Source organism: Mya arenaria, chromosome 9 (genome assembly GCF_026914265.1).
Source record: "Mya arenaria isolate MELC-2E11 chromosome 9, ASM2691426v1".
Lineage (NCBI taxonomy): Eukaryota > Metazoa > Mollusca > Bivalvia > Myida > Myidae > Mya > Mya arenaria.
The window spans coordinates 64,202,253-64,226,905 of record NC_069130.1 but is presented as its reverse complement, the minus strand read 5'-3'; the positions used below and the strand labels follow the sequence as shown (position 1 = coordinate 64,226,905).

Below are 24,653 nucleotides of genomic sequence, written 5' to 3'. Positions count from 1 at the left end.
ATTGAGCGGGCAATTTAAATAAAAGTGATCTATTTGGAGCAGTGAAACCGAAACCAATTTTTAAACCATTTGTAGGATTTTGAAGTATCTCGCCAGAAATTTTGACCATAATGAGACGACGTAAAGAGCCCAAGCTACAACCTGCTCAGTTCAAGGTCAAACTTAGATGTAAAAAGTCGTATGACTATAATGGGTGTAAGCTCCATATTTCTTGAAGGACTTGAAGGTTTTTGAAATAACATGCCACAAATGTCCTTCAGAAATAGTGTCCATCTTGCCATTCATCATGTGGGGTACTTAAGCAAGGAGCTGCTCACCACGAGTGCCGCTGCCATGTTTGTTCTGCTCTTTGGACTCTGGTCAATCTTAGGGAGAGGAAAAGATCTACCCTGAACCTAGATTTGACGTTAACTTTTCAACTTCAAGCAGATTTAAATCATTTGGCATACGCCATTACATTAGCGACATAATGTGCATGCAGAGTATACCGGTAAACAGATATCAACTTTTCAACTTTTACATTGGTGTTCACTGCATCAACACCAGGTGCAGGGTGCAAGGTAAAGCCTGCTCGACTGAAGGTCATATTTAGTGGGTACAGGACATGGGACTGCATTTTGTGTCCGTTTGTAGTGTTCAACAGACAAATAAACTCAATAAAAATGAAAAATACTACCCATTAGTCAGTCCAATTTCAAATTTGGCTTCCTGTATACATTTTACATAGAGTGCATCTCTTCTTCAAGACTACCATGACATGAAGATGCAGTCAACTAAGTATGAAGCATTTTACTTTTTGTGTATTTCCTGTCGTGCCTTTTCCCTTGTATCCAAAGGATATAAACTGAAGGCCATAAACATTTAGTTGGACAGGTGTAAAGTGTATGAAATGGATTGCTTGCCCTTTTCAATGCTTAATTAGTTCATAGTATTTAGTGATGATAGATATCTGAGCCAAACATAACCAAATGTTGATGCCAAGCACTAGTATAAGAAGTCTGGCTTGTTCTTCCAAAAGTCTGATTTGTATGACTGTGCAACAGAGGAGACAAATTCTTGAGCTGTTACAGTCACCCTGGATAGCCTGAAACACAGGAATAATTGGTATTCTCCATAAAAAGGGAACAAAATACGAGTCTTTAGGGCCCTGTTTTAATATTAAAGATATCTGTTGGGTGTTAACTTTGCCTGCTAAAGAGTGATATGTTTAAAATTATGGGCAGACTCTATGTGATAAATGTCCTTATGTTATTGAAAGGCTGTTGACGACTAAATATTTATGATCTGAAGTCTTATGATCTTAACTGAAACAGGGCCGAGTACTTTTATATTGTTGTCATCCCTAGCTTCACTCTAAAGCGCTGCTTTAGACAAATCAAAGCTTTGTTGTATTGGCAAATTATGCTGGTTGGTATATATTGCTATTAATCAAAGGTGCTCATGCCTTCAAAAAAAGACCAGCAATAAAAGGTTTGCTCATTTTTATTTCTCAAAGAAATATTATTTTCGGAATCATAGTTTATCACGTAACACACAAACAATATATCACAGTTTTTGAAAGATCATAATCATAATCACATATTGGGTTCACAAACTTCACAGTTTTTGACAGATAATAATGGTAATCATATATTGAGTTCTCAAACTTCATAAAAAACATACATTCTCACAATCGAACACATATAATCCTAGCACCATGATGGTCTACAAAGGCAAAACAACAGCAAAGATGGTGGAGCTCTATTTTCCATTTTAGCCACAGCTACTCGTTCACAATTAGAATAGAAATAAATCAGAGGTCCATAATCACATGTAAGTTTAAGGTTATATGCCAATCTACAATCTTGGATTTATTAAGTGGCAAACAATCTTTCAAAGCTTAACAATATCAGAATCATGACCTTGCAAAAAACAATCTTATGAAACTTTTACCTGCTAATAATAAAATAAAATATTTATTAGTGAATAATTAATCATCTAATCTCATTTTGAAAGTGTCATCATCTTATTAACTCATGTTTTCACAAAGGAGAAGGAATATTCTTCCTATCCAAATCCAACCCTAAGGTTTCTGCAGAACTGCGGTCGTCACCGCTGTATTGATACCACATATCCCTGACCCTCGGAGCATACGGAAATATCCGTTTTCTCCCCACTTTGCGCCCCAGGAGTTCTTTACACGCCAGTACGGCTTCGTGGAGAACAGGTCCTTCTCAACTCCCCATCCTACCAGCAGAACCGCTAAAAAGAGCATTTATTGATTAAGTAAATTCAACTCATTATTTCATACATAACTTGTTTTGACTGAGTCAAGTTTATATTAATCCCTTTCAGCTTGATTGTGACAAATCAGATTTTTTGGAAGAATCCAGTACTAGTGTCCATTTTAAGTGGTCATGAGAAATAACCCTGGTGAGGATAAATAAAAACTCCTTAATTGAGTAGACCTGATCCATTACATTTGTAAATACTACAGCTTTATTCTACATAGAATGTGTAGAAACAGTCAGAAAAAAATAATTGTCTACTGGCAATAAAAAGATAAGGGTCAGTAATGAAACCAAAAACAAACATTTTTGGCTTAATTTAAATGCATTAAGGGGTATACATTGAGAAACAGTATTAAACTAACCGTGATCCAGAGCTGTCTTGCTGCAGAAGATGGGGTCAAACACGCCCTTGTGGTAATGCTGCAAAAGTGTCGCATCCATGGCAACAGATAATGGACCAATGGTCATCATTTGTTCAGCTATTGTGTTTTCATCCTATAACAAGATGTAAATATCAAACTATTTTTCACAAAAATGGCTTTCTGCTCAGTGGTAGTTCCTGTCCCAGGTTCATAGAGCCTCACAAACTGCCCATTTAAAACGGATATAAGGGCCCCAATTTCTAAATATACAGTAAGCAGGGTTCAGTGTCATGTTATATTTAGCGAATTCACTTGCTTAAATTTGATTTTATAAACCAATTCATACTTTGCCTAAACCCAATACATAATTCATCATGATTATCTTTAAAAAATAATCCTCCAACTTTGCCTAAAAGTCTTGGAACTTTTTAAAGGGAGAAAATAACCGAATCTATTAAATACCGATCTTATATCCACAACCAATACATAAAGTAAAGTCTTTAGGACTAAGTGAAAGACTATAGTCGGTATTCCACTCTGGTGATGAAACATCATAAATGTAATATCATTGTGCAATGGTAAATGATGTCAAAAAAAACAAATAGTTTGTCATTCAATTGAGATTTATTATGAAAACATTTGTCTTATAACTTTAATTTAACCAGAAATGTATATAATAAAAGGGTAATTAGTAATGCATGGATTTTTGTTGATACTGATTTCACTTGGCTCACGCCTTGAAAAATCTGAATCTGTAAAAATCAACACAAGTTGAATACAAAAACCTGGATCAAAATGCAGTACTATTTACCCTATTTCTAAGCTTGACCCTATGATAAGGGACTTGAGATATTTCAAGAAGAATGGGTTTACATATTTACATATCTGCTAATACCGGTAGCTGTATTTACAAATGATCTAAAATACATAAATATAGTACTTCTTCTTAAACCAAAAGGTTTAATCCCTGCTTCAAACCCTGTAGATAATGAACTTTGGACATTCAACTTTTTCTTATTGCTCAAAAGTTGGACACAAAATCTGTCATTTTCATTACCTTGGCTCGAGTGCAAAAATTACAGCTAAATGAATCTGGGATTTTCTACAAACCTCATCGATGGCTTTCCAGTCCACAACTTTAAGTCCAGGGACAAACTTCTTGGGGTTAATCTTAGCCCCACAGCTTTGTGTCATGTTACAAAACCAGGTTGGATCACCGCACAGGGTCCAGTTGTAGCCCGCTGCCGGGCAGATGGAGCAAGTCCCGGGCTTGCCTCCCAGACCACAGCAGTAACTGTAATCTTCCCCAGTTTCCATGCCTCCCTGTCAGAAAATAGGGGTCAAACTTAAAAAGTGCATGCCAATATGTAAGTCTCTAGCAGTAAATTGTATAAAACTTGGGTAAGGTGTCTACAGGTTATCTTTTGGTAAGTTTGCACATTTAAATCATTTGATTGGTTAATAGTAATGATTGGATAAATATTGACCAATCAATAAACTTTTCAGCTAACTTTGATCAAACCAAAGAATACTCCACTTTTATACAATCAGCTACGGGGCTTTAGGTTTTAGTTGTACCTAGCAGCAGTGCAAATATACCAAGTTAACAGCAGAATTTCAAGTCTACCTATGAAGCTAGACCACACAAAAAGGAGAACAAAATACAGTTAGCAAGATACTATGATAATTTTTAAGAATGCTTGAGACTCTAAAGTGTTAGATACAAGTTTACCTATAAACTCATCTTAATGATCATATGGAAATTCAACAGAAATGGTTCTGTATACATAGGCATTCATCAAAGTGTGTTAAAAAGGCAAGTGGATACAATAATGCATTAAAGAAATGAACCTGAAAGAAAACTGATTAGCTGCATTTTAAGGCATACATGTAAGAACGGTACATGAGATACAGTATGCTAAATCTAACGGTGAAGTCAATAATTCACTTACAGCCTTCATAACATACTGGTATGCAAGGTACGGCCATCCACCAAACACACCACAGTCCGCATGTGTGGAGTTCCCTGAGTGATCCACGTTACTGTCACATTCCACGACTTGCTCCACAGATAAGTTGGTCATCTTTTGACCCGCGGCTATCCACTGACCCTCAATATTCTCAACAGCGCTGATATTGAACGAACACATTCAATCAGGAAAAAAAATCAACAAATATGATTTTCAGTAACATTTAAAGACCTTTAAGGAACATCTGTTTAAAATTTATCTAAATGTCAGAATGGATACATTTAGTAAATATGGAGTGTTTAGGAATACCTAAATTTTAATTTATATCACATAAATTATTAGGTTTCTTATTACTTTAAATGAGTTTACCTGAAGGCCCAGCAAGTGCCAACATCCCCTGCAAGATGAACACATGATGTCACATAAATCATGGACTATCATGGCAATACTTGAACTTCCTTCACAATCATCATAAAATAAATAAAGTTTAAAGTAACTGAATTCATCATATACATGAAGCTTTAATTCAAGTGTTCACTTCATTGTGTGCAAGTTAATCATCTAGACAGTAAATTGTCACAATGTTAAACAATCAGGCAGACATCTAATAAACAGTAAACCATTTAAGTGACACTCTTATTCAAAATCAATACATACACATGTATAACAAACATACATTTTGAGAAATAAAGCTGGAATGGAAAATATTAATCACTGGAAACTAGATTGTTTAACATACCGTGTATTTAACAGCAAAAATATTAAACAATTGGTGAATGCTAAAGATTTACTGTGATCTACTATAGTCTCCTAAGGTAGAAATACCCTGTTTTATGCTCATTTCTTTCCAATTAAACTCGGTATCCTTCATAAGAACCATTGTTTTATTTATTCATCCTTTAAGTACAACTAAAACAATATTATTAATTGTCGTAAATCTTATTTGGGAGTAAGAGTGCATCTTTAAACATTATATTCCCTGGACACCTACCTTGGTCCTTGACTGGTGTCACTCTTCCTTTCTCTACCCAGTCAAATGAGTCTGGAATGTCTCGACCCAGTCTATCACGGATATATCTGTAACAGATGTAATTAAAACATCAATTTCATTGTTTATATTTAATGTTATGTACAATCCAACTTTAACATGTATAATCAATTTTATGAGGTTCATTTTCCACATTTGTTTCCTAACCTTTTCTGATTTTGCGAGGTTTAACTTTGCAACATCATTATTTAATCACCAGCAAACTTGTGTAAATAAGGTCTTTGCTACATCTTTAATTTCCAAACTCTTTGATTTAAGGAATGTTGTAAATATAAAAGCCATGAAATTGCAGAAGATCTTATCATTTATGAGTAATCATCACTCTGACAACATGGTAAAACTTTCAACACTTTAAAGGGTTTATCATAAATGTCAAATACATGTTTACAAAAAATGTTACCTAATAAACTGTACTTTCTCATCTTAATCATGCCATTTAGAATATGCTTTAAAAAATGGCCTAAAATAGCCTTACTAACAAACCTTGATTCATCAAAAACTGGCGGCTGTCTTTTTGGCATCAGTATTTTCTGCTTGAATTCTTTGGTTGTCATGGCAGCAAAATGGTTCAGGGCGAACTCTGTCTCACCACTGTTGATTGTCATAAAATGTTACATTAAATGAAAACTTACACAACAACAGACACCACATGTTTACGACCTAACATGCAAGAATATTTCTTTCAAAACATCAGGATAAGTACCTGAAACCATTTTGTCAAAATAAAAATGGATCAATTTCTTTCATGCTTTACAATGAAATATGGAGTTTTATCATTGAAATAACCACAGTGAAAATATTAATTTGATATTTTCACTACAAAATCTTTAATGTAAAAGGAACAATATTCCCAATACTGACAATTTACTGCATTTTTTCTAGATTTTTAAAAAACTTTTATCAGTTATTCGAGCATGTGATTATAAATAATTTTAACATGTAGTTTTCACCTGTCTATGAAATAAATGGTATGGAAGATATTTGTTTATTTCAGTGAAAGTATGTTTTTCTATGACACTCGGGAAATAAAATATGATCTTACAATGAAATAAACAAATATCCTCTCTATCATTAATCTCATAAACCGGTGAAAACTATATTTTAACTTGCTATCATTTTCATAATAAAACATTAATCACACGCTAGAATAACTGATAAAAGTTTGTTTTTTTTAAAATGCAGCCAATTGTCTATCCTATATATGTAAGGTGATAACATGTTATAACAAAATGGACGTTACCTGTACTCCTTATTAAGATTGTTGATGTACTTGATGTTGTCCCAGAAAACATGGAACTTTTCCTCCGCCTGGAGATAGCTGTCATACTGTACCTCATATTCTTTCTGCCACAACCTTGAAAAACAAAATAACATAATAACACTGCTTTTTGGTTGTTGTTTTTTTATAACCAGTATCTTTCAAAATGGAAAAATATTTTAAATTTGGAAAAATGAATGGTTAATTAGATACACACATTGTACTTTGTTGATGCTAGTCTTGAGTAAATTTTGTTTATTCATCAGAAAATCAACCACATCTGTATGTTTTCCACAGGAATTTTTTCTATAAATGGGGGGTGGGGGAGTTTTGCTTAAGGTTACCAGCCAGCTCTATTATGTTCAGATATATATATAACAGTCTTATAACCTTGATGGAAGATGTATGGATGACTAAGATGTTGTTGAACACTGCACCAGTTAGTATCATCACAGTTTCTTTCATTAGTCTCGTAAGAAGTTTTTCATGACTCGGTGTGTAACAATTAAATAAACTTCTACCAAACCAGATTGTAAACATACAGAAATGGTTATTTCTTAGCTTTTACTTATCTTATTCTTATGAGAAAAGCTGCAAAGACTCAAACTACCTTATATTCAATTATTTATTTGAAACTTATATTTTAGTGGGAGTGAAGGTGGCAGTATCAGTCAGAGATTATACCACTTTACAAATACATGTACATAGTGTATAAAAAAGATCTGTACATAGATATATACTACATAAAATTTTTTTTATACCACTACGTATTGACTCTGACTGACACTACCCATTATTGGTTGGAGAGGTGTTATAAAATGATTGTGTACAAACTTGAATAAGTTTCTAGCAGAGTCCTCATCTTCTGCATATCTGCAGCTCCTGAAATAAATTATATATGTATTAAATATATTTTTAAAATGGCTGTATCAGGTCAGTTAATCATATTAGTATTGCAGTCTACAGTGGGGCAAATGGCTGTATCGGGTCTGTAAATCATATTAGTATTGCAGTCTACAGTGGGGCAAATGGCTGTACCAGGTCTGTAAATCATACTAGTATTGAAGCCTACAGTGGGGCAAATGGCATGGCTGTACCAGGTCTGTAAATCATACTTGTATTGCAGTCTACAGTGGGGCAAATGGCTGTACCAGGTCTGTAAATCATACTAGTATTGAAGCCTACAGTGGGGCAAATGGCTGTACCAGGTCTGTAAATCATACTTGTATTGAAGTCTACAGTGGGGCAAATGGCTGTACCAGGTCTGTAAATCATACTAGTATTGAAGTCTACAGTGGGGCAAATGGCTGTATCAGGTCTGTAAATCAATTAGTATTGCAGTCTACAATGGGGCAAATGGCTGTACCAGGTCTGTAAATCATACTTGTATTGAAGTCTACAGTGGGGCAAATGGCTGTATCAGGTCTGTAAATCAATTAGTATTGCAGTCTACAATGGGGCAAATGGCTGTATCAGGTCTGTAAATCATACTTGTATTGAAGTCTACAGTGGGGCAAATGGCGGTACCAGGTCTGTAAATCATACTAGTATTGAAGTCTACAGTGGGGCAAATGGCTGTATCAGGTCTGTAAATCAATTAGTATTGCAGTGTACAGTTGGGCAAATGGCTGTACCAGGTCTGTAAATCATACTTGTATTGAAGTCTACAGTGGGGCAAATGGCTGTATCAAGTCTGTAAATCATACTTGTATTGCAGTCTTCAGTGGGGCAGATGGCTGTATCAAGTCTGTAAATCATACTTGTATTGAAGTCTTCAGTGGGAAAATGGCTGTATCAAGTCTGTAAATCATACTTGTATTGAAGTCTACAGTGGGGCAGATGGCTGTATCAAGTCTGTAAATCATACTTGTATTGCAGTCTAGAGTGGGGCAAATGGCTGTATCATGTCTGTAAATCATACTAGTATTGCAGCCTATATAGTGGGGCAAATGGCTGTATCATGTCTGTAAATCATACTAGTATTGCAGTCTATATAGTGGGGCAAATGGCTGTATCAAGTCTGTAAATCATACTTGTATTGCAGTCTTCAGTGGGGAAATGGCTGTATCAAGTCTGTAAATCATACTTGTATTGAAGTCTACAGTGGGGCAGATGACTGTATCAAGTCTGTAAATCATACTAGTATTGCAGTCTATATAGTGGGGCAAATGGCTGTATCAAGTCTGTAAATCATACTTGTATTGCAGTCAAGAGTGGGGCAAATGGCTGTATCATGTCTGTAAATCATACTAGTATTGCAGCCTATATAGTGGGGCAAATGGCTGTATCATGTCTTTAAATCATACTAGTATTGCAGCCTATATAGTTGGGCAAATGGCTGTATCAGGTCTGTAAATCATACTAGTATTGCAGCCTATATAGTGGGGCAAATGGCTGTATCAAGCAAATTATACATTGGTAAGAGATCATTCAGGACTTTTTCGTTCAGCTGTTTTTAGCAGTTATCTGGATATATTTTCAATGCTTTCATGTATCAAGTCCAAGTATGAATATAAAAATTCCCAATGAAGTATTGCATTACAGATCGTAAAACATGAACAAAAACTGACAGAGGCTTTTTTCTCTCTCTATCTCAAGCAATCCATAGAAGGCCTAAGATGTTTATGTTGATCACTTTCAGTTTCTGCTGCTTTTATGGCTGTCTTTACTGATTTCATTTCCCATTATATCTTTTTGTTTATGCAAAAACTCCAACTTGGACAGGAATAGGTTTAACCCCAAAGTTTCAAAGGTGCACTATTACTCCCAAATCGGATTTACCACACTTAATACAATTGTTATAAATTAAAATACCAAAAAGGATGAATACATGTCGAAAACAATGGTTCTTATGATGGAAACCAAGTTTAATTTGAAAGAAAGGTGCAGAAAACACAATGTTTCTACCTTGAGACAATAGTAGATCACAGTAAATCTTTTAGCACTCACCGATCATTTAATACTTTTGTGTGTTCAGCTATTCAATATATGGTTACAATCTTGATATCTGTAATTAATATTTTCCATAAATGCATTATTTTGTAAGTAGTTCAAGGTTTATCACTCAAAATTTATGTCTGTGATACATGTGTATGTACTGATTTTGAAGTGCACACACTCCTAGTATATCGCTAAGTATGGTCACTGTTTCACTACTCACTGACACAATGACAATGCCAATACATAGTGCAATGTGCATTAAAATAGTTTTATTTGATCAAAACAGTGTACAATAGTTCTATTATGATTACAAGTAAAATTCTTGATATATAAAATTCATCAAAAAACTCAAGTCTATAAATTGAACTGAATTTGGGGGTATGACTAAAATACGAAAATAGCTTTTTTGACTAAAATACGAAAATAAGGTTATTTTGGGTCCGTTATTTTTTATGAAAATAAGTTATTTTCGCGAAAATAACATTTTTGACAAAAAGTGTTGGCGAAAATAATATTTCGGGAAAAAATGTAGTTAGTTTTGGGATAAAATAAAGTTATTTTCGCGGAAATAAGTTTTGGTAAAAATCTGAAAATTATAAGGGTTAGTTTTGGCGAAAATAACATCTTTGACAAACATGTAGTTAGTTTATGGCTAAAATAAGGTATTTTCACGAAAATAAGATGTTGGTAAAAATCTGGAAAGCTTTGGCAAAAATAATATTTTTTTGAAAATTATGTACTTAGTTTGGGCTAAAATAAAGTTATTTTCGCGAAAATAAGATTTTGATAAAAATCTGGTAAGTTTTGTCGAAAATACCATTTTTGACAAAAATGTAGTTAGATTTTGGAAAAAATAAAAAATTTGGGGGTGTAATAAGTTTGGGTAAAAATCTAAAAATCGGGTTATTTTGGGCATTAATAACATTTTGGACATGTCGGCATCCCCTTTTAATATTTATGCAAAAAGCAACAGAAACAAGCTCAGTAGCAAAAGTTTAAACATAAACCCGGTTTAGTGGCACTGGGTAGACGCTAAAGACATAGAACAAACAAGAAACATAGAACAGCACAAAACTCTACAAACTTGGTATGTTTATCAAGAATAAAAAGCATCGTTGTACTAAAACTGGGAACAAATAAAGAAAAACATTATTAAAAATAAAGCGACTTGTATTTGCTAATCTCTCCTTCTAAATGATTTGAAAATGTACAAGTTTGAAGAAAATGAAGTCACATGCCAAAACACTCGGAGTCAGCCAAAACGTGTTCGCCAAATATACGGTTTTAAAGATAACATGAATTAGCAAAATCTTCATAAAAATCAAAGCTCTGAAAGTTTAGTTATGAAAGGATGCTATATTCAACCCAATATTTTGTTTCAGGTATTCATCTTCAAAAACAAGAAGGCAAATGCTCTTCAAAAAATTGCCTTTATATCCACGGTTTAAATAAAATCCAAGTAATTCATTAAGTCTATCTGCCCAACTACCTGCTGGAAACATTTTAATTTTCCGAATTTTCTTTAAAACTTTACCATAAAAATCGGGATGAGCAATACTATCAGCAATGAGCGATTTAAGACTACTATTGTTGTAGGGCATATCTTTGATTGTTCCCTTTAGTTTTATCATGTACCTGCTGCAGTAGCAATAACAGTCTATAATTATGGGTCATTGTCATTAACTTAATCCGCTTAATGACAAACAAGTGTGTATAACCGCTTTGATGTTGCACATTTCGGAAGGAGGTGTGATTAACAGAAACATGTCAAAATACTATCAATAATCATTGTTCATTTTTCTTATAAACACAATAGTTTCGAAACACTAATGCACCTGTCATATGTGTTAAATGTAGACCGAATAAAAGTTTTTTAATATTTTGGATTAAAAATTGTCATTTACGGCAACAGAATGTATTTCTCCCATTTTTTTTTTAAAAAATCTTATTTTCGAGAAAAGAACTTTATTTTTGCCAAAAACTAACCACATAATTGTCAAAAATGTTATTTTCACCAAAACTAACCCTACCTTCAGATTTTTATCAAAATCTGATTTTTATCAAAATCTGATTTTCGCAAAAATAACTTGGATTTTTAATAGTAAAAACTAAATACATTATCATCAAAAAATGTTATTTTCGCCAAAACTAACCATATTTATATCAAAATCTGATTTTTCGCAAAAATAACTTGATTTTAGTAAAACTAAATACATTATTGTCAAAAAATGTTATTTTCCCCAAAACTAACCCTATTTTCATATTTAAATCAGTATCTTATTTTCGCGAAAATAACTTTATTTTAGTAAAAATCTTTATTTTAGTAAAAACTAAATACATTATTTTCAAAAAAGGTTATTTTCGCCAAAACTAACCCTATTTTCATATTTATATCAGTATCTTATTTTCGCGAAAATGACTTTATATGCAACTATATTTTGGTCAAAAATGTTATTTTCGCCAAAACTAACTCTATTTTCATATTTATATCAGAATCTTAGTTTCGCGAAAATAACTTTATTTTAGTAAAAACCAAATACATTATTGTCAAAAAAGGCTATTTTCCCCAAAACTAACCCTATTTTCATATTTATATCAGAATCTTAGTTTCGCGAAAATAACTTCATTTTAGTAAAAACTAAATAAATTATTGTCAAAAAAAGTTATTTTCGCCAAAACTAACCCTATTTTCATATTTATATCAGTATCTTATTTTCGCGAAAATGACTTTATTTGCAACTATATTTTGGTCAAAAATGTTATTTTCGCCAAAACTAACTCTATTTTCATATATCTTTCAAAATCTTATTTTCGTCATGAAAATAACTTTATTTTTGCCAAAAACTGACTATATATATTTTGGTCAAAAATGTTATTTTCGCCAAAACTAAATCTGATTTAATATTTCTTTCAAAATCTTAGTTTCGCGAAAATAACCTATTTTCGAAAATAACCTATTTCGCGAAAAATAGGTTATTTTATTAAGTCATACCGGAATTTGGCAATTCGCCTTATTCCAGAAGCCCATAATGCTTTGCGACAAAGGTGACTTCCGGTTTATTTCCGCATTCAATTTCCTAGTTATCGATACGAGTGAAAGGAAGAGCATACTTGGCAAAATAGATCGATAGGTGAGTAAAACATGTTAGGAACATCAGGTTATACATTCTTCTATAAATATCTACCGCTTTTTGTAAATGTCAATGAAGTTTTTGACGTTTATACCCAACTTCAATACACATTTAAGTGGGTGGGGTAAAATAACAAATATTATGGTAAAGACTTTCATAGTAGTTCTCAAAGACTTCAAATACATATTGGTTGTTATAAAGTATGCATTCAATTGTGGTTTGTTGAGTTTGTTATTAAATTAAATGAATGATATGTTGCAATTAGTGTGAAATTGTTAAAATCTGCAACTTCAAAACAGTCAAGTAAATGAAGCTTAAATGTGATTAAGAAGGGCATTTAAATACTGACTGCTGTGCTGTATGTAAACAAATATGCAGGTCTTAAAATAACAGCTTATTAATATTGTACTAGTAAATTGTAACTATTTAAATATCTGACTGATATTAAAGCTGCACTCTCACATATTAAACATTTTGACAACTGTTGTTTTTTTGTCTTCGACTGCCAATTTATGCAAACGTGCAAGAAAACCAGTGATATAAGACTGCTGACAAAACATTGGATCGCAGATTTTCATTTTTAAGTAAATAAAATAATTTTTAATGCATTTTTCTTAAACCGTTAGAAACGCTTTTAAAATTAGCCATAAAATAATAATTTTTAAATGGAGATATGAAAATCGGTGATCTGATTTTTTTGTCAGCAGGCTTATATCACTGGTTTGCAGATATTTACGCAGAAATTGCCTCTTTCCAAGACAACAAATAAAAAAAGTTGTCAAAACGGTATATCTGTGAGAGTGCAGCTTTAACAGTTAAGAGTCTTTTTGTATTTTTATTTTTTCTGGCTAAGTTGGATGATGATAAAACTATTTATTTTATTTCAGAGATGTCCATTCTGGATGTTTGATTCCGCCAAGTTGATGCTCAACAGGAGTAGGCAGTTGATACCATTGATCTGATAGCACCTGCTATATCAGTGGTTTTACAAGAAAAATTTGTGCAAAACACAAGAGACGGAATCGGTTCAAGAACAGAGATAAAATAAATTAAGTGTGTCAATATGAATGAAAACTTTCCCTGACTGCAAGGACTAAAGAAATGCACACAAGTGACATAAATTTAAATGTTTGGTACAAAAAGTAGACATGTAGAACTTAAAATTATGACACAGGATGTGAAACAACACTATAGCCGATAATAGTCCAACAAGAGATTTTTCAAAAAGAAGCAAGATTTGGTTTTTGAACCCTTGGCAAATGAACCTTTAAAGGGATTATTGCATACCAAGGACAATTTATTGTTTTTGAATTATATCATGTTTAATGTTATTATTAAATTGTAAAAAATACCGTTGTTATTAATATGATTGTCTATGATCTTTTTATTCCAATGACTGTGTAAACTCCCATGGTTAATATTAAAAAGACATAAAATCGAGTCAACGTTTGTGGGCAATAACTAGCCACCCGGTTAGCTTAGTTTGTAGGAACACCGTGCTTTTTCTGGCAGCCCTTGCTTCGAGCTTTTTCCTATCATGTTACTTTAGTATTGTTATAGTCAATAAGCCTAGGTGTCGTTAGCGCAGTACTGTAGGCCGAATATTTTCTTGGCCCAAATTCAAACAGCCTTGAGATTTAAATGAAACTTGGTACACATGCAAATTTCCAGAAACAATAGGCTCATGTCCAGCAAGATCATACATAATATTTCAAGACTTGAATGATTCAATACATCTGCTCCTATGTATTTTAATTTTCATAACTAAAATTGTTCATCATTGTAAATACAGTGCTCAAGTTTAAAGCTGCATTCTCAGACTGACCATTTTGACAAAAAATGTCTGAAAACCAGTGATATAAGATTGCTGATGGAAGATCATAAAACATTTTTACAGAATTATCTTGACCGTTTTGACAAAAAAAGTCTGAAAACCAGTGATAAAAGATTGCTGATAGAAGATCAGATAACATTTGTACGTATCTTTGTTTGAAAATGGATATATTTATGGTTAAAAAGCGTTTCTAACGCTTTAAGAAAATGGAGTCTTTTGACAGTGTTTCAAACAACTGAGATCTGTTATTTTGTGAATCATCTTATATGACTGACTGAATTGAAGGCAATGATATCAAAATCGGTTAATCTGTAAGATTGCAGTTTTAAAGGTGCATGTCCCTAAAGGTCAATTGGCAGGAGATCTCATCAAATTTAATGAAGAATCATACATTCAATGATGCAATTCAACTTATTCATTTTGATGAAAATCAGCATTTAAAGAAGTTACCATGAGCTCTGATTTTTTTGCTGTGTTTTTTTTTTATGACAAATTTATCATTTCTGTAGAAAATGTCTGACACTATCATACAAATTGTAGCAAAAGAAACAAAAAATGGTTGTACAGAATTAATGTTTATTTAAATATCTATAAAAAGAGTTGTTCATATAATAAAACATTATGATGCACATTGTAAATGTAAAACATAACTAAAGTACAAGGACATAAAAATATATTTAATTTTATATATTTATATGATTTTTGAATAATACTATTTCTTATGATAACAATAATAATAATAAGTGTTGAATACTAAGCACTTAACATATTATACATGTATGAATATCAATAACAGCAGTAAAAAAACAACAGTTCAACCAACAAAAGAGATCCAACAAGTACTAGCAATGGGAATCAAACCAATATGACCCAACAGTGATTCAAATAACGCTAGTTGTCTATCACACATTCTGTCCAACAAGCAGTCCAAACAACACTGGTGGTCCAACCAACACTTCCAGTCCAACCATTTATAATTGTTCAACCAACACGTATGGTCCATCCAATATAGCGGCCCAGTAAGCAATAGATGCCAAACCAACAATAGCATGTCAGGTACTAGCTGTCCATCACGTTGCTACCAATCTAGCAGCCCAACCAATTGTAGTGATGTTCTTCATTGAAAGTAATGATCTCAGAAGGTAACATCAGCATATTTGAATCATATCTGTAAAGAAAGGAATGGAACATAAAAAGCATATTTTTATAAAAAAGTAAGTTACTCTCCGACTTATTTATGAATGGGTTTTAAGACAATCTGGAAACCGATTTAATTCCAGGCCTGGGGGTATGCGACTAGTCCGGTGGCCATCATAATATTTGAAAATAACAAATCATTCAGGAGACTACACAGGTGACAGCATGACATAATTACTCTATGTAAAATGTTTATTACATAGTAATAAAATACACACAGCAGTATAAATATCATAATTTATATTGATGATGATTTATTTATGTTCATTCATAAGACTATTAGTTATACCTGGTAATGTACATACAGATTCCTCATTAGATTATGACTGTCAGATAGTAAAACAGACTAATGTATTATTTGTGTTAATTTTCAAAACAAATGTTTTAGAATAGATGAGAATTTGTTGTTTATAATACTCCAATAAGAATAGTAACTGCAGTCTTTTCTGAACCATCTACCCCACCCACCAGAACTAACTGTCCAAGTAAACAGTCAAGCGATTTATAGCTCATGACATTCAAATAATATCACAATAATGTAATATAAACTCATTAAAATGACAAATCTAATAAAAATAAATAAATTATAACAAACCTGGAATGATAATTTGTCCGTATTTATCGCTGTTATTGTACTTCGTCATAACCCGGAAATAAACCGGAAGTCACCATGCCGCAAAGGATTATGGTCTATTGGAAAGTCGAGAATGAATGCGAGTCAAATAGCTAGAACTTCTATTCTAAAAATTGCCAATAATACTGAAATGGAATGCATGAGTCCACAGTGTAACTCTAACAGATTAAATGCACAATGTCAGTCTAATACCTTGCCAAACAGACAAGTTTATTATCTCCCTCATACATTTGTAACTTTGTAATTAATACAAAAGTATACTCATAAAATCATCCAAGTTTACTTTTTATGTCTAAATAGGAGAAAAAAATAATAAAATATGCTCACAATGCATCATTTCCAACTACAAATTGTTAACATTTTCTTGATTGAGTAACCCAAAATCCACATGCAGACAGTTTACGCCATATACTTTTGGTTAAGAAGGAGGGGTTCATGTCAAAAGGTTGTGCCCCTAGTTTATTGCTTTCTCTCTTTAAATGTCAATTCCTGGATCCCACCCCTGTCTATGTAGTATGTTGGTAAGAGCCAGCAACCTGGTTAATTACATGTTCAAGCAGTTGTAGGTTTGAGGACATCACTGGGCAGACAGATTTATTGGATGTCAGATTTTAATAAGTGCATCTTCCAACAGACTGCTGAAACTAAGTAAAAGGGTAAATAGTCTAAAATAATAGACGTGTTATACGGGATTCTTCCAATCCCTAACGTCTAAACGGGAATGTGCAAAAAACGGGGGTGTTTTAAAAATATTGAAATTGTTTTAAGTGAAGTATTTTATGGTTGAAATTGATCATAAAGAGTTAAATTCATATTTTACCATGTAAGTGAAATGTTATTTTGCACTAAACAAGCATTTAATGCATTAAAACAAGTTGTTTACCTTTCCAATAAAACGAAAGTTGACTGACACAGGTAACAATTATGCGAAGGGGAACAACTCGATACAATCGTAATAACTCGGCCTCCTCCGACAAAGCTTCGAGATAGACCTCGTTAAACAATAGTAACAACTCGGCCATGGCCAAAATGTTCCGAGCGATTTAAAACTGTGCCCTGAAGCCTTGCAGGTGCCCATTCATGTATATATCGTTATGTTTTGACAGAATGAAATAAAGAAAAGCCGTCAAACTCATAATTATAAGTTGGATATTTTTTGTGTGCGTACGGAACTAATATAAAATAACATTATCTGATAATATTTCTTGTTTTTATGATATTTTATAGACGCTATATGCTTTAACCCGGAATCCTGATCGGAACAACTACCCACTTTTGATACTAAACAATTTGTTACCTTTGTTACCTTTGTTACCGGTTCTACAGGATTTAGGCTAGGCCTGTAACTCCCGCTCAAGTCTTCTTTTAACACCTATGACTGCATGCGTGGGTCTAGTTAAAAATTGTTTGTAACCCCAGTGCTTGTCAAGCTTGGTCTTAAAAGCGTTAAGGTCTTTTGCATCCACAACCCAGTTGGGCAAACTATTCCAATCGTTTACAACCCTCACACAGAACGAATACTTCCCGACATTTAGTCTGCTACGCTGCTTTTTCAGTTTCATGCTGTGGCCCCGGTTTCTCGTACCTTGGGATATGGCAGTAGGCTGTCTTGGTCAATCCTGTCAATGCCCTTCAGGATTTTGAATACCTGGATCATGTCTCCTCTCTCTCTTCTGAAGTAGAGGGATGGCAGTTTGAGTTTTCGTAGCCTCTCTTCGTAGGGCAGATCCTTGACATCGTTACAAAGCCATGTAGCTCTTCTCTGAACTTTCTCCATTTTGTCGATGTCAATGGCATACTGCTGTATTCTGGGGGCATTCCCGTACTCCGGCACTGGCCGAACCATGGTCGTATACAACTTCTTCATAACAATGTTAGCTCTTGTTGTAAAAGTTCTCTTTATGAGCCCCAGGATTCTGTTTGCCTTCCCCACTGCAGTGTTGACATGTTGATGGAAGGTCAACTTGTCATCTACATTTAGCCCAAGCTCTTTTTCCATTTCTGCTGCTGCTAGTTCTGTTTGCTGCCCTTCACTGTCGCGCATGTAGTACTGGTGCCGTTTGTTGTTATGACCAAGGTGCATAACGCTGCATTTACTTGCATTGAAGCGCAGGAGCCACGTGTCTAACCAATTTGACAGCCTCTCAATGTCTTCTTGCAGCTTCGCCCTGTTTTCGTTCGTCGCAGATTTTCCATACATCTTTGTGTCGTCGTCGAAGATACGAGTCACACTCCTGACAGCATCCGGTAGATCATTTATGAAGATTACAAAGAGTATGGGTCCAAGGACGCTGCCCTGAGGAATACCGCTTGTCACTTCCGCCCAACTGGATGTGTGCCCGTTGACTGCTACCCTCTGTAAACGGTCTTGTAGAAAGCTGATTATCCAGTCTCTCACTTTCCCCTTTATGCCGTAACTTCTTATCTTGTTGGATAGTCTCTGGTGTGGAACCGTGTCGAATGCCTTCTTAAAGTCGAGATACACAGTGTCCAGCGGATCCCCTCTGTCCAACGCCTCGGTCCATTCATCCAGGCAAACTAACAATTGTGTCATACATGCCCCTCTGTCCAACGCCTCGGTCCATTCATCCAGGCAAACTAACAATTGTGTCATACATGAACGGCCAGGGACAAATCCATGTTGTTCGTCGCAGAAAAAATTATTTGCTGTCATATGGTCCATCAGTGCTTCTCGAATGAAGGACTCCATCACCTTACATAGGACCAATGTCAGACTGACAGGCCGATAGTTCCCAGGTGTACTGCGGTCTCCTTTTTTAAATATTGGGGTGACTTGGCCCTGTTTCCATTGTGAGGGCAGCTGACCGGAATCAAGTGACTGTCTGAAGATTTGACACAGTGGTGCTGCTATGCTCTCTGCTACCTCCTTCAAGATTCTTGGATGGAAGCCATCTGGCCCAGACGATTTGCTGGTCTTCAATTTCTGGAGGTGCTTGCAGATTGATTCTTCTGTGATGTTTATGTATATCTGTCATATGTGGTACACTCTCAATGTCTTCGTTAGTGAAAACACTACAGAAAAAGTTGTTGAGAATCTCTGCTTTGGATTCGTCATTGCTGTACATAACACCCTCATTGTCCTTCAAGTCGCTAACCCCACTCTTAACAGTTAACTTTGACTGTGTATATTTCCAAAAAGCTTTTTGTACATGAAGGATTTGCCATATCAAAAATCTAAAAAAAATCCGTCAACGTACAATTATTTGGACTAAATGGTAAAGTGCTTAAAACAGATTGTTCAGTAAGTTGACCAGTTTTCTCCGTTTTTGTTTGTTTTAAATAGCCATTATTGGATGACAGTTGTATTTCACAACAATTTACACCAGTCAGAGATAAACTTACCCCAAAGATAACACTGCAAAGGAAATTAAAGCCCAAACTGCGTAAGAAGCCATTGCTCTTTTCGTTCCAAAGTTCATTTTCTTTGTCACGAGTGTGTTTATATTGGTGCTCATTGAACCCAAAACAATAACGTACCAAACAATAATAGTTTTTTTAATCAAGGGAGGTAACGCTATCGATGATTGTAGGTTACATAACACTAAATATATTTTAAATGTTCTTAGGGCCACGCAACAGCCCGGTTGGTACAAAATCGAAATAAAATATGAAATAACAACTATGAAATTAATGCCCGCAAACGTTTTTTTATACAAAAACGGAGACCTTAGCAATATACGAGATGACAGTAAAATCGCTTAATGTTTACTTAAATATGGTGCATTTCTCATTCATGAGAAGCGGTTTATTCTCAATGATAAGAGTTGAAACTTATTTTTATTTGTACCAAAAAAATAAACATTGTGGTAATTACGAGGAATAAAAGGGGGCTACGGACTCTACAAAAAAACTTATTTAAGAGAAGTGTTCTTAATTGTGGTATATCCATGTACAGTATTACGCATAATAAGTATGGTTTCAGTAATTACTAACCAACCAACACTCAAGAAATGGAACAGAATGATGAAGATGGGAATATTGTTCCTTTTCCTATAAAATGTGCCATATGTTGAAATGGCACTAACCCTGCCTCAGTAATTACGGACGTGTTCCATGCCATATTATTGATAATAAAAGTTGTGAAGTACTTTTTGATATTCAATTGAAACAATGTGCACATGTTAAGTTCATACCACTTCCTCATACACTCATCTTGTTTACAAATTGATCGCCGTTTGTCTGTTTTAAATATATTTCTTGTTAATTATTATAAAATTAAGGACAAAACTCGCACACTCGTGAGTTAGTGTGTTCCTACAAGTTAACATGATTTTTTATGCATTAGAATAACTTAGTGTAATATACCCAAAGGGCCATGATACCGATGGCTTAATTTTCAAAGATAAATTCGGATCACACACGCATGTGCAGAGAGAAGGCGTACTTCGATCGTTAATAGCTTGTCTGGTTGAAGTAGGTTTATGATAAATTATATCACAGAAAACTTGGAATAAATCAAGTCATACAACTAAAATATTTATTACCTCAGCTATCAATGATAAAATTATTTAATTTAGTAACGAAATAATTTTAACAAATTTGGTGGCATATAAGGACAGAGAAACCCCGGTAAAGTTTTGCAAAACTGCAAAAGGTTATTTCCAACGGGGTCTATGTCTAAGGTATTAAAATTTCCATAAAATTAGTTGGGTACAGAATTACTCCCACTCTCTCCACTTGTCAACATTTTTAACCATTTCAATTTCGGTTCTGATGGAGGGGCGAATATATATAGGTTGTGCCCCTTATTGAAGCCCCCAGGCGCCCTAACTTCTTTTCCTGTACAAATATGCATGTTCTTGGAAACACACGTATGCTTATCGAATAGTTAAAATTTAAAGACATTGAGTGAAAAATATAAAACGCTTTTGTATTTCAACTGCACGCTTATAAGAAATTGTTAATCAAAGTTTATTTTAAGTTTCATAGTAATGAGACAAATAATAAGGATGGTATACGTTCAGACGGGTACTCTTAAAACCGAATAATACCGGATAATACCGAATAATGCCAAATAACTACCGAATAATACATTTATTTTGCAAATAAAACTTATATTAGTATAAATTTAGGTGAAGTAAATATAAATATGACAAGTGACCCTTTTTTGTATTTGTTATCAAGTTTAGAAGCTGTGTAGTACCTGTGAATCACGACAACCTTAGCCTTTTCTGGCTGCGGGTTCACAGGTACGTACACAACCTTTTTCTGGACAACTTTTCGGACACAGTACTGTTCCTTGCGCAGGAAGACGGTACTTAGCGAACCATCCGAAGCTAACAGATAGTAGAACTTTGGGGATGTCCCTGATGCACTGTCCCATGCACCACAGTCATCTCCAAAGCAACTGGCTTTCTTTTTAGTCCTTTCTTCAAAGTTTCTTGTGTTGTCAAGGACGAAATACACGTTCTCTTTAACTCCCGTAGGTACAGATTTCAAGCCACATTTATCTGATAATAATAGATTTACGGCTGAGCTGCCGTCTAAAAATCTCCCCGATAACTGTCCTTGCAATTCTGAATCAACACTAAACCCAACATCATTATCATCATCATCATCATCATCATCATCATCATCATCATCATCATCATCATCATCAACAACAACAACAGCAACACCCACATCAACATCATCACCATCAACAACAGCAACACCCACATCAACATCAGCATCAACATCATCATCATCAACATCATCATCATCAACATCATCATCATCATCATCATCACCATAATTATCAACAACAGCAACACCAACATCAACATTAACATCATCATCATCATCTCTCACAATATTGTCATCAGCATCCATCATACGAACATCATCGTCGGTGTCACTGGCACTTGTCTCGTTTTCGCTTAACACGTCATATCTGCTAGTCAGACTAATGTTCGACTCCACGGAAACGAATGACTTTCGCGAAATGTGTTTCCGTTTTGGCATGCGCCATGTTGTAGATTTTGGTGCGCAGTCTTCCTTGACGGCGGACATGTCCAGCGATGACAACGAAGTGTCGCTGATGTGAACAGGTGTGCTGGCCTTCTGTTTCCCGACACGTTCTGGTTCCGGTACTGGTATGAATTGGTCTTCCTTTGGTGATACACCCGATACTGCCGAGAAGTGGTTCACTATGTTGTACTGTCCAGGAACTGGAATACTGCCGTATCCGTGCCACAGTATATATAGCGGTGGGTGGTCTCTTCCGGTTTCAGTTTCAAACACTCTATTCAAGGATATATGGGGATGGTCATCACGTCCGTTAACATGCGGGTAGATAACGCGTATAGGTCGCTCTATGGCATCTGCCAGGGAGAGAACTGCCCATGCACTAGATGCTGAACCAAGTTTTGCCGAATCCAAACACGCAGATGTGTACGAGCCGGAATGGTCTCTTATAAGCCGAGCCAGGGGATGATTCTTGAAGAAATTCATTTCCAGAACAAGACCAATACAAGTGTGGTAGCGAAGGTACACGCTTAGGGATTCAGCAGGATGGACACGGCGTTGAACAGACAGTCGCCGTCCCCGGATGTTTTGTGCGGTGTGCCCCGGATATCGTCGACGTAGTTATCCAGGACCATTGCGGCAGAGTAGTCCACTCAAGGATATCGGTCGACCAATGTAGACGGCAGTTGCAGTTTTTGACGGAACATCAGCTCCCGGTCGACGGCCTTTCTGAGGTTCTCGAAGGAGCCATTCTGTGCAGCCTTCTTTTTCAAATGCACTTTTCCGAATAAAAATAGGATATGTCAATATTGGTCCTTTTTAATATTAATGTAAAAAGCAATGCCTCCGAAGGTAACATAGTTGTGTATTGGACTGTGCGATATTGATTTATGGACATATTGGTTCTTCCTTCTCGGTGGGGTATCAATACCCGATCTGCCAATTATGTCATATTGCGCAATCGTTTATGACATGCGATAGGAAGTTTACCTTGATTTATATTTCTTGTTCAACCATTTTATAGTTTTTCCTTAGTAAATATGGTTAATTGTTTAAAATCTGGTGATATTCATGTAAGGCCACACCATTGTGTATTACATATATAATTTGGTTGACAATTTGAGCGAGCGAGCTTAATAATAATAAAAACATTTTTTATATTTTTCATAAAAGAATTCGCATTCCTCAAAGGATCGGCAATGCTATATTGTACGCATAGATCTGGTGAACGAGATTGAAAAAAAAACAAAACAGGGGAGAAAAAATATATGAAACAGACATTTTGAACAATAGGCCTATATGCTCAAAACAGGGTTTTTTACTAAATATTTAAACTATTTATATATATTTCACCTAAATTTATACTAATATAAGTTTTATTTGCAAAATAAATGTATTATTCGGTAGTTATTTGGTATTATCCGGTATTATTCGGTATTAAGAGTAACCGCGTTCAGACCACGAATTTCCCGATAACCCTTCGTATTTTTTAGTGTTCCCATCTCCTTGGAGAGGTGAGTTTTCACTAGTTTCTTAAATACATATTCAGATTTTTATTCTTTGGTATTATTTAGAAGCTTGTTCAAATCCCGTATTCCATTGCAATAAAAGGAAGATCGGCTGTAAAACCATCACTTTGTCGGGCATAAAAAATACGGTAGATCTAATTAGAGAACTACATAGCATTTGGCAAAATTATCCATCATATAACTTGGACATTTGTCATAAAAATATGAACACGATTTAACCGTTGTTGTCTTCATCTCTGTTCGACATCTAAAGAACGAAAATCAACAAAATCTTGCCAACGAGAGAACATTATTAATTAATCGATTTTTATTTTGTGACACCTGGAGTCTATTTCCTAAAATTATGGTGAGACCATAGTACCAAGACGGAGAAGCATAATCCAGAAAACATTGTACTAATGCATTACAAATCCTATCTATGACAGAGAAAAGGTTGCACGTGACGGAAGGACACATTTAAGAGCTAGAGTTGTGAGGTGTGTTTCCAAGTTTAGTGTTAACGTAGCAAAGAAT

General features: G+C 34.6%; 1 protein-coding gene and 1 long non-coding RNA gene across 2 annotated transcripts; one reads left to right on the top strand and one right to left on the bottom strand.

The window, feature by feature from the left end:
• Nucleotides 1-1,466: 1,466 nt before the first annotated feature.
• Nucleotides 1,467-20,149, bottom strand: LOC128203042 (cathepsin L-like). The gene is made up of 10 exons (XM_052904291.1): nt 20,008-20,149; nt 7,743-7,790; nt 6,891-7,004; nt 6,134-6,241; nt 5,594-5,679; nt 4,972-4,999; nt 4,585-4,762; nt 3,743-3,955; nt 2,633-2,765; nt 1,467-2,241 (listed from the first exon to the last, which is right to left on the bottom strand). Exons 1-10 carry the CDS (start codon nt 20,118-20,120, stop codon nt 2,063-2,065), a joined length of 1,200 nt encoding a protein of 399 aa, XP_052760251.1. The 5' UTR covers nt 20,121-20,149; the 3' UTR covers nt 1,467-2,062.
• Nucleotides 12,862-14,330, top strand: LOC128203043 (uncharacterized). Its single transcript, XR_008255850.1, has 2 exons — nt 12,862-12,979; nt 13,867-14,330. It is a non-coding gene; the product is annotated as an uncharacterized LOC128203043 (long non-coding RNA).
• Nucleotides 20,150-24,653: the final 4,504 nt, after the last annotated feature.

Bases quoted from the DNA above. Each gene is read 5' to 3' on its own strand.
- LOC128203042 (XM_052904291.1), bottom strand. From the start codon at position 20,120: ATGAGCACCAATATAAACACACTCGTGACAAAGAAAATGAACTTTGGA. The intron at 4,763-4,971 runs GTAAACTCATTT...GTTCAATATCAG, and splicing joins GGCACTTGCTGGGCCTTCAG to CGCTGTTGAGAATATTGAGG. The intron at 2,242-2,632 runs GTTAGTTTAATA...TGCTCTTTTTAG, and splicing joins CAAGACAGCTCTGGATCACG to CGGTTCTGCTGGTAGGATGG.